Below are 14,505 nucleotides of genomic sequence, written 5' to 3'. Positions count from 1 at the left end.
TCGACTGTTGTCTCACTATTGGAAAGGAAAGGAGGAATGTGAAATCATTTCAACTCTGAGAGTATTAGATGGTATGAAGGCTCCTGTATTTGCTGTGTTTCCTCTGAAGGCTACAAAGATAAGAAAGAGATGATTGCTGGTGAATGACTGTTCTATTTTATCTAGAGACCCGAGTGCTCTCACTGCTCTATTCCCTTAGGGGGTCATGTTCCTCTGCTTAAAAGAATATTGCCTGCTCTGTGAGCTAATGATTTGTTTGGAGGATATAAGTCTCAGAGGTGAAGATAACTGCACAGCTTTTATAATGTATCTTTCAAATCTTTGATCTGCTTTTTTCTGAATACATGGGACCCCTCTACAGCAAGATTAAAGATGTCTTTTCTGACAAGAAGGCAAAATTTGAAAACCTAAAAGCTGCTCAGTTTTCCAAACAATATTTCTGTATTTCTTCATTTTGTCAACATCATACTTGGTGTTGTCCTGCATTCATGTGATAATTGCATGGTAATCCAAATACAGTAGAGGATCACAGGGTTGTTCCCCTCTCATATTTTTCAAGGAGGCAGGAACTATGAGTCTTGTTTTAAAAAAGCGGTTAGTACAAACTGGCTTTTGGCTAGGACAAATATATTCACTTTGAATTCTATTTAACAAATATTTACTTGTTAGTAAGTAGATATTAGACATCATGCCTTTTTTTTTTTGGTAGGGAATGCCAAGAATCAGAACCTGTTTTCAAGAGATTCTTACTCTCAATGGGAAAGTAAGGCAATTAAAGAAATGGCATGATAGGATACAATATATGACAAATAAAAAGTATTTGGGGAGAAATGAATGACATTTGATCCGGGAATAGTGAGAAGAGATAACATTCCAGAGAGAGAGGAATCAGGAAAGATTTCAGCATTTGAGAAGGACCTTGTGAGATCAGTGAGATTTCTCTGGATAGTGTGGGACCTGGAATAAGGTGTAGGGGGAGGTGGTGGGTCCCTGGGGGAGGGAGATGGTCAAGAAAAATTGAGAAGCTTGTACTTAATTTGTAGGCAGTAGGGAGCCATTGAGATTTTTAAGCAGAGCAAAGATAATTAGAAAGGTGGTTTAGGAAATATTTTGGAAACATTTTAAAGTAGACTTTTTTTTTTAATTTTGAGCTAAAATTATGTCTATGTAAACAAGCATGTTTGATAATGTCTCAGGTGTTTTTTAGCATTTCTATAAAAATGTTAAACAGGCCAATAGTATGAGAATTAACTTATTTATATTTGAATCTGAAAGATTATTTTTCACTTTTATAATGATGTAGCTTATCCTTGCATAGATTTCTAATCTCAATCAAATGAATCAGGAAGGGGTATACTTTCTTTCATAACATTCTGGATAACTTAATCTTTTCTACAACATAAATAGCTAAGTTTTACTATCCAAATAATATTTTGAGAAAAAGATTTTGTTTTATTCCTAAATACTTTAGAACATAGCATATCCTTACAAAAATATGAAGATAAAATGTAAAAAGAATAAATATTTTTAAAAGTAAAAAAAGATAAAAAAAACACTAAAAACAGAACCATAGCAAATAATAGACACATGGCTCTGATCAGTGTGTTTTGTTTTTTATGATTATCATGTGATAGCTAAAGTTTATTCAAGATAAATCTGAAAATGTAACAACTTACTCTTTACCAAACCTTTTATCAAGGCAAGTATTCTAATAAGTGGCTCATATTCCTTCTACTTGAGCTCCTGGGAAGAAAAAGAAACTAAAGGGAGAATACTCAAAATTACAGAACTCCCAAATATATATGACAAGACAACATTCTGAAGAGGGCAAAATAGATCTGGAAGTGGTTAGTTAATAGTTAACCACATACACTATTTTGGGGCACTTGAGTACATTGAAATTCAACAAACATCTCTTTTTAAAAGATTTTATATTATTATTTTTTCTGACTGTACATATATTTGGAATGAGACCTTTCTTATTTTATAACTAGAGGACAATCAGTGTAAGTGGTAGTCTGCTAATGTAAGAGTGAATAAAATTCCTTTGTGCCCAATTTACTATTATTTACTATTTATTCTATGGAGGAAATAAATTCCAAAAGAGATTATTGTTTTATCTAAAGGGGAAAAAAAACCCCAAAACTCCCAAGCAGGAAATGTCTCTTCATGTTACAAAATTTTGCCTAATGATTCCATTTGAGTTATCCCAAAACATTTGAAATATTTTACTTTAAAAAAATGGATTTGCAAACAAATAATAACGTAACACAAGATCTACCATAGGCAGCAGTGCTGTTTAAAATTTACAAAAAGACCCTAATCTAAAATTCTTAACTGAGGACTAGAGCGTAGGCAAGTTGACATGCAAAACTGACCTTCACCTACCTCATTTTGTTTGTAATTGACTATTTTGACTAATTATCACAAGAAAACATATATAGAAAAAAGGTGGCATTGACTGAAATTACTATCACATATTATCTAAATTAATATTCAAATTTGAATTGGCAAAAAATAGAAAAATGTACTACCATCAGAAAAGTAAGAATATAATATTAATACTAATTAGCATCTAAGAACACTTGCTCTTGTCAATAAGATATAACACGTAACATTTTTTAAAAACATAAGTGTATTTCACATTCCTTACAATTGGTCAGTACTTCCTGTTGAATTTTGAAGATAATTAAAATAAAAAATAGCATGAGAATGGTGTCTTATCAGGTTGAAGGCATCATTAGCATGGTTTTATGCTTTTCTTACAAATTGAAGGTATAATATAACATGAAAGTACATCCAATATTCAGTAGTAATGAATGAATTAAGATTACCCATACAATTAAAATCACCAATGACTGAGTAAACCTTTACAGTAAAGATGACTTAGATTAAGAATGATACAAAAACTAAACTTTTTCAGAAAACAATGCCTTATCAACAGCTGGATCAGGTTCAATGTCAATTCTGTTCTCTTTCCACGACAGCAGGTAGTCAAGGCTGGTGAGATCGGCAGATTCTATATAGTTGTTAACTGTCAGCATTATCTGATGAGCCTTTGCTATTCCATAATGAACTTTTGTTTCATCCATCAGAGGAATGTTTGTTAGCTGTACTGTTGTGTCAAAAGCTTGCTGAAAGTATTCAGAAGCTTTGCTGTAGTAGCCCTAAGAATATAAGAGAAATAATTTTTTTATTTTCATGTTACCATTCCCCATATCTGCGCATCTTGGCAAATACCACACTGTTCTTTCAAAAGTGATAGCGATTCATTTTTTGTTGTTGCTGTTTTAGAGACAGAGAGAGGGACAGATAGGGACAGACAGACAGGATGGGAGAGAGATGAGAAGCATCGATTCTTTATTGCGGCACCTTAGGTGTTCACTGACTGCTTTCTCTATTTTTAAGAAAAAAGTCATGGCAAGCAGAGTCTCTGTTAGAATAAGGTTCTTTTTAAACATTGTGATTCCTAACTATGCAAATCTTGAAGTTAATTCACTAAGGAAGCTATCTTTATCAGGTTGAACTGTATGAAACTTAAGATTTTTGGATAAAAATTTTAAAATATTAGCATTTTTATATGGTTCAACCTAATACATGATAACAAAAAGAAGTTTGGGAAAGAGTGAACCAATCCACATTGATTTCTCTTACTTGTAGCATTGGACCTACCTAATGAAATCTTGTTACCCAGCTTTAGTCATCTGCCACATCAGGAGACCATTTTCAGCCAACCTGTTCAATCAATCATCAGTGAAAACAGATGTATGTATCTGCGGGTTGAACTTTTAATCTTGTTTTCCCACATGCACATGCCATTCTTGATTGAGAATGTGGGAGCATCCAAGAGTTTAAAAATATATGATCTTGATAGGACTAGCATGACTCAAATGATCATTTAAATGTCTATCTCTTCTCCAAGTTCTTTGAACCATATTAAGTCACAAAATTTCAGGGTGTTTTTTTGTTTGTTTTTGGTTATTCTTACCTCTCCTTTTAAAAGCTATTGCCTACAAATAAATAGTGTTTCCCTAACTTTTATGAAGTGTCAGGCCAATGCTAAATACTTCATATATATTATGTCATTAGATTTCATAAGTCATCCTATGAGAAAATCTTTTTATTTTACAAATAATGAAACTGAGTCTCATTATTTGTAAAATAAGAAGAGTCTCATATAGAAAACAGACTATCTTTTGCTACCCTCAAGTCTTCTGAAAATTCTCATTAAAAACTCTTCCTTAAAGGAGGATATAGCCCTGGCCGGTTGGCTCAGCGGTAGAGCGTCGCCCTAGCGTGCGGAGGACCCGGGTTCGATTGCCGGCCAGGGCACACAGGAGAAGCGCCCATTTGCTTCTCCACCCCTCCGCCGCGCCTTCCTCTCTGTCTCTCTTTTCCCCTCCCGCAGCCAAGGCTCCATTGGAGCAAAGATGGCCTGGGCGCTGGGGATGGCTCTGTGGCCTCTGCCTTAGGTGCTAGAGTGGCTCTGGTCGCAACATGGCGACGCCCAGGATGGGCAGAGCATCGCCCCCTGGTGGGCAGAGCGTCGCCCCCAATGGTGGGCGTGCCGGGTGGATCCCAGTCGGGCGCATGCGGGAGTCTGTCCGACTGTCTCTCCCTGTTTCCAAAAAGGAGGATATAACTTTTAGGATTGAGCTATATTAATACAGACACTAGGGAACAAGATTTCCTTTCATCACTGATTTATAACACCTTGGGTTCCATACTCTGGTCTCTCCTCCTGCCCTTCCCTCTCCCCTCTTACCCTCCTGCCCTCTCCTCCACCCTCCTGCCCTCTCCTCTACCCTCCTACCCTCTCCTCCACCCTCCTACCCTTTCCTCTCCCCTCTTGTCCTCCCCTCTCCCCTCCTGCCCTTTCCTCTAACCTCCTTCCCTCCCCTCTCCCCTCCTGCCCTCCCCTCTCCCCTCCTGCCCTCCCCTCCACCCTCCTGCCCTCCCCTTCACCCTCCTGCCCTCTCCTCCACCCTCCTACCCTTTCCTCTCCCCTCTTGTCCTCCCCTCTCCCCTCCTGCCCTTTCCTCTAACCTCCTGCCCTTCCCTCTTCCCTCCTGCCCTTCCCTCTTCCCTCCTGCCCTCTCCTCTACCCTCCTGCCCTCCCCTCCACCCTCCTGCCCTCTCCTCTACCCTCCTGCCCTCCCCTCCACCCTCCTGCCCTCTCCTCTACCCTCCTGCCCTCCCCTCCACCTTCCTGCCCTCTCCTCCACCCTCCTGCCCTCTCCTCTACCCTCCTACCCTCTCCTCCACCCTCCTACCCTTTCCTCTCCCCTCTTGTACTCCCCTCTCCCCTCCTGCCCTTTCCTCTAACCTCCTGCCCTTCTCTCTCCTCTCCTGCCCTCTCCTCCACCCTCCTGCCCTCTCCTCCACCCTCCTGCCCTCTCCTCCACCCTCCTGCCCTCTCCTCCACCCTCCTGCCCTCCCCTCCACCCTCCTGCCCTCCCCTCCACCCTCCTGCCCTCCCCTCTCCCTTCCTTCCCTCCCCTCTCCCCTCCTGCCCTCCCCTCTCCCCTCCTGCCCTTCCCTCTCCCCTCCTGCCCTTCCCTCTCCCCTCTTGCCCTTTCCTCTCCCCTCTTGCCCTTCCCTCTCTCCTTGTCCCCTGTCCTCTCCTTACTCTCTATCACATACACACAAACAAAAACATACATGCATACTCTTTTGAAAGGAAACCTTTATAAAAGAGAATGCTTTATTATGAATTTTCAAGTCAGTCTCTCAGAACATTTGATAAAGGAATTAGAAATAGAAACACTATAGAGACAATTTTATACCATGTACCAGTTCAGGTAAAATACACCCTCAATTCCACATACATCTGCATAATCATGGAGTTCAGAGAACAGTCAAATTGATTGAATTAAAAGTTGCTAGCAAAGTGAGGAGGGGAGGAAATAGGGCTTATGTGACAATTATGAGCAGCACATATAACACTGTTACATGTCCATAGGGACAGTTTAGGTGAACTGTTTATTCAAATGGTTCATTCCAATTAAATTTGCTAATTTAAACAGAGTCCCTCTGTATTGTATCAATAATAATTTTTTATTTGCTGAGGTGAAAAATTCTTTCTCTTATTTCAATATATAAAACAGAGTTTATATGAGAATAAGATTAAATTAGGAAAAATAAAACTATCAAATATTTATATGCCAATTAGCAAATTATATAGTTGAGAAACTACAGAAATATTGAAAATAAAAATAAAATTTATTGAAATTATAGATTATCTGGTTAGACATCAAAGATATAGGATAAACTAGATAAAAATAAATGACTAGACCAAATATTTCTATGTTTAAAAAGAAAAGTATAAATGTCTAATTATTGTTCTAGTTATAATTCCGAGCTTTATAATTCTGAGCTATTTGTTGTTTTAGGTGAGAGGCTCGGTTAGGAAAAAATTAGGGGCCATGAATAATAAACATATTTAAATTTCCAGAATTGTTTTTATATATTATTTCATTTATGTTTAAACAAACTCATTCATTCATTTATTTATTTACTGGGTATCTACTATATGCCAACCCCATGCCAAGCAGTGTGAATTTAGCAAGTAACCAAGTTTACAGTCAAAGAGGTGAGCTAGCTGCTACTGGAAATATTTATGTGCCTAAAATTTTTATTAGATCTTATTTAGCAAGTGCTTTTTTCCCCTTAAAATAGGAGCATTATAATTAGGTAATAACTCTTCCCTAAAATTGTGCCTAGTATCCAATCTTCACACACACACACGCACACACACACACACATACAACTGCCATAAAACTAGTATCAGTGTAAATTTCTCTAGTTTAAAACACTGTTAATAAAATACAACATTAATTCTCAGATGCAAGGGTTTTTTACACATACCTTTCTGGGATAAGATTTGATTAAGGTGCATTGTATTTCTAGATTTTTAATTCTTAAATTTAATCTCTTCTCTAAAGGTTCTGCCCAACCCTTCATAGTTCATTTCTGTTATCAATTAGTTAATCTCTATCCTATTTTAAATTCAGAAGATTCTAGTAATTAATCCTGGCAATCTTAATCATGAGTCTGAGAATATACAAATGTATTTATGCACTTTATAAATGCATATTACTGGAAGAGACAACTTCATTGATGACATCATAGATCTTGAAACAAAGCTTGTGTTATTACACTATAACAGAATTTTCACGCATAATTCTGATTCTTACTAGACTCTTTCTGGTGTCTAAAGTGTCACTCTATATCCAATAAACAAGCTCAAAATAAATGGGCATTTGCTCAGTACTAAGGAAGAATCATTTCTTATAGTTTTCCTGCTAATTTAGTGTTGAAACTACCATTGTTTTAACTACATGATTATTTTTTTGATCTTATTAAGGAATTAGAAATCCCAAATGGGATTTCTGTTTTCCCTCAAAAGTTCTCAATTGGCCACTTTATATTAATTATATATTTTCAATTAACACTTCATCAAAAGATTACATGAGGAGGGTTGGGAAGGTGCCCATCTTCTGGGACTATGAGGTAAAAAGAATATTTTACTATATAAAATAAGAGAATTTATCCAAGACAAAAATATTTTAAAATGTATTAACTTCAACTATAACAACAGTGTAAATATTAGAGAAAACAATAACTCCAACATTTTTGAAAACAGTTTTGTATTATAATTGTGGTCTTATAATAATATTATTCCTTAGAATTTATTAAGAATATAATTAGAATATATTACATGAATAATATGAAACCAGAAAAGGCATAATAAGGCCTAAAAAGGTATACTGCCAAGTACCATTAGAGTTGCTTTTAAAGATTTAGCACAAGTTTTCAAAATGCAGAGATGATGTACATAAGTAAATAGAAGTTTGGGATTTCAGAAGTGAGAGAATACTACTCTTCAGTTGTACAAAATTAGTTATAAGCTTACTGGTTGATTCAACAAACTCACATATTTTTGCTAACCAAGTCTGTGCCAGGCTTTCTCTGCGAGGCACTGGAATAAAATAATAAACAAAGCAGATAGAATCCTTATCCCTTTCATTAAGATATAAGGAATCACTAAGGTGTATGAGTCAACTTGTACAGTTGAAGGAATGTACATTTGAATATGGCATAAATACATGGAATTCTCCAATTTTATATTAGAAGAGATAAACTGGTACACAATTATCTTTTGGTAGTTGACATAGCCTTTAAATATTATTCACATCTCTAGCCTCTGTATATTAAACTCTTCTTCAACAATTAATAATCAGAGAGTAGAAAATATATTGATGAGATACAAGTTATTGGTAATAATGTTAAGAAAATGCAAATATAAAAATATTACCCTTCAGAAAGGTTTATTTATTTTTTCTTATGCTTTCTGTAATTAGGAGGATACAGGCTGACACTCGACGTTCATGTTATCTGAAAAGGCAGAATTCTGGGTATTGTTTGGTGGTAGGGTAAAGTAGTTGGTGCTTTTGCAGTTTTGTTTTGAAGAACAATCCTTTTAATAAGTAAGACTATACCTTTTTATTTGAAAGGTGAATTCTGCTACTAGAGCATAAGCTCCCCCAGTAGACAACAAGCCTCACAGAACATAGGCCTTGTCTGTTTTTCACCAGTTTCCCGAAGAGTAAACAAAAGCACACACAAGATCAATGAGACAGAAGTCCCGGAGACGGATGGGGCAGTGGGAGCACACAGTGCAGGAAAGACCTGCTGCGATGGGGGCGGCAGATGGGGGAGGGGACAGGGTGGAAAGAACTCAGGGAGAGGGTGGGATGACCAAGGCTGAAAGAGGGGTTCCAGAAAGACAGGGGTGGGAGAAGGGAGCGAGGTGGGCAAGGGAGGAGGGGAGAAGAAGGAAGGTGACATTCGAGGAAAAGGAAGCTTTATGATGGTGAGTGACAGGAGAGGGGAGGCAGATGAGCCAGGGCAAATGCAAGAGAGAGAGTGTACAAAGACACCCCACTAGAAAGCACGCTAAACGAAAGCAGGAACTAAAGATGAGCCATTTCATTCATTCAAGTAAACTTCAAACTCTATTTCCTTAAAAAACATAAGCCCAAATAATCCTGATATCATCAAAATCAATTATATGGAACATGGGACGACAGTGGTTAAGTGTATGGGTTTGAATACCACAGCCACATAGAAAACGTGGAGACCTGGGCAGGTGACTTAAACCCTCTTAGACTCTGGAAAGGCCAATTGCATGATACCACATAAGGGTGGAGAGAATTATAATAGCGACCACTTACTTCCACTGCCAGACTCTATTTGAAATGCTTCATACATATTCACTTAGTACTCACAACGACCTTCGGAGGTGAGAAACCAGAAGTGCTGAGGAGGAAATTAACTTGTCCCAGGCCACAGATTTTGTAAGTGAAAGAGCTTGGATTTTAACCAGGCAGTCTGGTCCAGGGTTGGTGCTTTTAACTACCACATAAATAGTCTCTCAGAAAGATTAAGACAACGAGTATGAACACAATTTGAGAATGTAACTACTCTCAAAAATGATAGGGTCAGCCTGACTAGGCTGTGGCACAGTGAATAGAGTGTTGGACTGGGACCCAGAGGACCCAGGTTCGAAACCCTGAGGTTGCCGGCTTAAGCGCGGGCTCATCGGGCTTGAGTGTGGGCTCACCAGCTTGAGTGTGGGGTCACTGGCTTGAGCCCAAGCTTGCTGGCTTGAGCAAGTGGTCACTTGCTCTACTGGAGCCCCCCAGTAAAGGCACATATGAGAAAGCAATCAGTGAACAACAACTAAGAAGACTAAGGAGCCGCAATGAAGAATTGATGCTTCTCATTTCCCTTCCTGTCTGTCTGTCCCCGTCTGTCCCTCTCTCTGTCTCTGTCACACATACACACACAAAAGGATAGGTTCAACTCAGGACCAAAACAGCAATTATAACTGGAGAACATGCCTCTTTCCTGCCATTTCTAAAGAAGAATCTAGGCAATAAAAGGTAAAGGCAGGAGAAAATGAATCACACGTCCGCTATGGCCAATGCGTTTCACTAGTAATGGCCTCTTGAATGAGATACTTTTATTTTAGACTTTTCTCTCTTCTTTCACATAAGCAATCTCTTGTTAGAATTACATATCTCCTGCAGAATTGCCCTTGGGATTGTCCTGTCTTCTCCCGAGGGACCTAGCAGGGGCATCGCAGCTGGGTTAGTAAAACAAGAATTTGGAGCAAGAGATGACTGTCAGTGTCAGCAGATAAAAGCCAACCGTTATAATGAAGTTCCTTTACATTGAAATATTTTAATTGCTCTTCAAATCTGAAATGACTAAGGACCTGCATTGTCTATGAAGATGTGAATTAGTGTTAGCGGCTTGTGGTGACTGTGCCCAACATGGCACTCTGGTCCTGGAAGAAGAAAAAGAAAGAGACGTTTCTCCAGTCACTTCCCTGTGCATTAACTAAGTCCTGCGGTCTGGGGGCCATTCCGCATAACACACTGGGGGACAGTGAGGTTCAAATAAGAATAGAATTTTAATGCTACAATTTTTCCCCATAAGCCAGAAATACATATACTCACTTTTTCATTGTAGATGTCACCAAGCATTGTACTTGCTTTCACAACATCAAGGCTTTGAAAAGTGTTTCTTGCAATTTTCACAACTTTTTTCAAGTACGTAATTGCTTCTGTCATCTGCCCTTGGCTAGAATAAATAAAGTAGGAAACTATTGGGTTTCATTTCACTTAAGTGTCACAGTAAAGAGAAGAAATTGTGTGTCTCTGCTTTAGAAAGTGCAAGATGGTTACCAGGATAATGAAACTCACAGTGAAAATATAAAATTAAAAATCATGTGGCGTGATTTTGTTGGAGTATATAAGTTAAAATTTAAACTTTCAAGCCACCCATGTATTGTTGAGGAAATGTAAAACTGCTGCAGCTGTTTCAGAAAACAGCTTTTCAGTTCCTCAGAAACTTTAACATAGTTATCACATGACCCAGCTATTCCATTCATGTGTATATACCCAAGAGAAATGAAAATATGTCCACACAAAAACTTATACATGAATGTTCATAGCAACATTATTCTTCAAGAAGTGGAAACAACCCAAATGTCTATCAATTAGTGAATGAATAAGCAAAATGTGGTATATCCATACAATGGAATATTATGTAGCCATAAAAAGGAATGAAGTACTGATACATGCTATAATAAGGATAAACCTGGCACCATGCTAACTTAAAGAAGCCCATCATAAATAATTAAATCTTGTATAATTTCATTTACATGAAATGTCCGGAACAGGCAAATCCATAGAGACAGAAAGTAAGTTAGGGGTGAGAGGGGAATGGGGAGTGATTGCTAAGGGATTTCTTTTCAGGGTGATGAAAATAATCTTGAATTAAATAGTGGTGATGGTCACACAACTTCATAAATGTAGTGAAAACTACTGAACTGTAGACTTTAAAAGGGCAAATTGTATGGTGTATGAGTTATATCTCAATAAAGCTGTTTTTTAAAAAATAAAACCTATTAAAGTTTGTAAAAGATGAATGGTAGCTTGTTTTTGTAAGGGTCCCTCAGCAGTGAAAGGTCAGACATCACTAAAATGACTTACACAAGTGTTATATATACTGGTAAAATGTTCAGAAAGACAGTTTCTAGCAGAGTACTTGGTATTTACTAGGCATTCATATATTTTCCAGTCAAGAAATGGTAGGAAGTTTGAGGTGGGAAATATTTATACAGTTCATATGAAAGGCAAGCTTCCAGGTAAATCATGAGAACCTCAGTCATTGGTTGTTTGAAGTTCATGACTATAAATGTCTGTCTTCTGGATATTTCAGTAACAATAAGAAATCTTTGAGAGACTCTCAAATACCCTAGAATGCTACTTTCTGGGGAATATGGTTCTTACTCTTAAAGAGTTTCACTGTCAATTTGGAGAAATAAATATGTAAATCCATACATGGATTAACAGTGAATGGTACTATGAACTGTATACAAGAGGTCCTTGGGTTATGACAGTCTCAACATATGATGTTTCAAGTTTATGATGCTTACTCCCATAAAAACTTAAAAAAATTGAGACCTGAGTGCTTCAGCTTACACCGATACCATTGTACTTATGGACTACATGGGTGAACTAGTTTGCACACAGCGGAAGAATTCACAATAACCTGGCATATGAGTGAGGGAGGTGGCATCCCCCAGTACACTTACCTGTGCCATTTTGAACTGTCAAAAGGGCAAGTGTTCCCTTTGTGTTAGGCTAGGGCGTGTTTCGACTCACACCTAAATTTGGGTTACATTACTGTTGTAGGAACAGAACTGTGTTGTAACCCGAGGACCCTCTGTAAAGTGCTTTGAAACTTCGAGCACATCCCTTTCAATATTCTCCTCACAAGAACAAGTCTAGAGTTTGTAGGGTAAATTTGATCTTAAAAAGCAGCTGAAGGATTTGGAGCCAAACCTAGGGAATCAATTGGAAACTCAAAACGCCTATATAAGTTTGAAAATTTGTAGTTTGCACTGTGGGAAACATGTTTGAATTTCGAATTTCATCAAATGTTCAGTGTGCTTATAGATTCTTAGGCTACTTGCTCTACTCCCAAGCTCTTCCTCCTGTGCCTTCATCCAGGTCTTCAACACACAGATTGGGAATCCCTGCTGTGAATCATCCCATCTTTCTCCAATGCTTCTCTCTCTCTAGTGTCCAGACTTTCATCTGATCTCTGTGTTCTCAGTTCTCTCATATCTTCACCTTCCCGGATATCTCACTGATATTGGGGTAGGTGCCCACCCAAAGTTGGCTCTTTTCAGAGTTCTGTCCAACGCTGTTCTCTCCCCTCCACTAACTGCTTACTTTAGGCAATTCATATCCTAACTGTACACCCATGTTTCCAATTGGCCAGACTTACTAAGCATGCACAGGAGGAAAGTTTCCTCCACATGATTATCTTCTAAAGGGTCACCTAATGATGAAGCTGATAGCACTTTTGGAATCCTTCTTTAGGAAACATCTGCATAGTATAATGTTATTATAAAGCATTTATAAGTAATTTAATCCATTTTGTCCCCAAAATGGGGTTATCTCTAAAGATTATTATAGTTTTTGTAAATGTGACTCTAAATCCTTAGGCTGTTTGCAAAGATCAAACCCACCCCCCAAACAATGATGTACTTCTATAGGAGTTATTCAGAAGAATATGCCACATGCCCAGAAAGCATTTCACAGGAGTTTAGGGTGGCGGCAGGATTAGAGGTATCAACTTGCATAACCTCCCAAGATCTGGTGAGCACAACATTCATTTTCATGGATAAGCTGTGGTATGTTTGTAAAAAATAAGGTAGATTGCTTTAAAGTTACAGTGTGTTATGGTGGGTATTAGAAAGATCTAGGCTTGGATCCCAGCGTGGATCTTCATTGAATAACTGAATACATCCGCACTCTTTCTCAGCTTCAGCTTCCTCATTTTAAAATGACCAGAAAATGTTGTGAGATGAAAAATTACATATAAGTGTAGCCTGGTTTATAAAAGAGATTCCTTAAATGACAGCTAGTATTATTTATACCTCTCAATGAAGTGAAAAGCTATCATATCCACAGCTCTGTACTTGAAAGATTCTACCACCCTCTGAGAAGCCAAATTAGCTACGCATTTCTTTTTTAAAACCTTTCTTTATGCAATGAACGAAACACCATGATTTGAACAGACACTCTGCAGGACAGGCAAAGTCTTATGATGTCTATTTTCCATGGGGCAGGGTTAAAGAACTAACACTTTATGTTTACTTGAGATCAGGTACTATAAGATGCATTCCTTTTTCCTTTTCTATTTGTAAAAGAATAGTCTATATATATATTTTTTATTCAATGAGAGGAGGGGAGGCAGAGACAGACTTCCACATGCCTCCAACCAGGATCCACCTGGCAAGCCCACTAGGGGGCAATACTCTGCTCATCTGGGGTGTTGCTCAGTTGCTCAGCAACCAAGCTCTCCTTAGCTCCTGAGGTGGAGGCCATAGAGCCATCCTCAGATCCTGGGGCCAACTCACTCCAATCGAGTCATGGCTGCAGCAGGGGGAGAGAAAGAGAGAGAAGGGAGAGAGGGAGGGGTGGAGAGGCAGATGGGCACTTCTCCTATGTGCCCTGACCGAGAATTGGACCCAGGACACCAAACACTAGGCTGATGCTCTACCACTGAGCAAACCAGCCAGGACCAAGAATAATCTACATTTGAGAAAAAGAATAGATTTCACTTTCCCAATGAAACAATGACTTTTGTTATTCTGTTCTTACTTTTTCATAACAAAAGATGAATAATTTTATTCCTTATTTAGGCACAGCCCAATTCTCCAGAAAATAATATGAATTGTTTAAGGGATATTTCACATGCAGACACGAAATAAAATATCATGGTAGGTGCACTCATTACTTTGATTTAAATTCTTGCTTTGTAGAACAACTAAAATGGTATTGAGAGAGCTGAAGAGTATAAAAGTGTTAATAAATAAAATACACCACTTAGAATTTTGAGCAAATTTGTACATTTCTA

At 38.1% G+C, this 14,505-nt stretch overlaps 1 protein-coding gene across 1 annotated transcript in view; it reads right to left on the bottom strand.

Annotated features, from left to right (window-relative positions):
- Positions 1 to 2,651: 2,651 nt before the first annotated feature.
- The window catches only part of TTC29 (tetratricopeptide repeat domain 29), a 116,605-nt gene continuing 104,751 nt past the window's right edge, over positions 2,652 to 14,505 (bottom strand). Inside the window, exons 9-10 of the mRNA XM_066253457.1 lie at positions 10,527 to 10,650; positions 2,652 to 3,167 (exon numbers count right to left, since the gene is read on the bottom strand). Coding sequence (XP_066109554.1) covers positions 2,910 to 3,167; positions 10,527 to 10,650 — 382 coding nt within the window. The 3' untranslated portion in view covers positions 2,652 to 2,909. The remainder of the gene's footprint in view (positions 3,168 to 10,526; positions 10,651 to 14,505) is intronic.

The sequence above is a fragment of the Saccopteryx bilineata genome, chromosome 1 (genome assembly GCF_036850765.1).
Source record: "Saccopteryx bilineata isolate mSacBil1 chromosome 1, mSacBil1_pri_phased_curated, whole genome shotgun sequence".
NCBI lineage: Eukaryota > Metazoa > Chordata > Mammalia > Chiroptera > Emballonuridae > Saccopteryx > Saccopteryx bilineata.
Note: the sequence above shows the minus strand (reverse complement) of the source record. Positions and strands in the feature narration are given on the sequence as shown.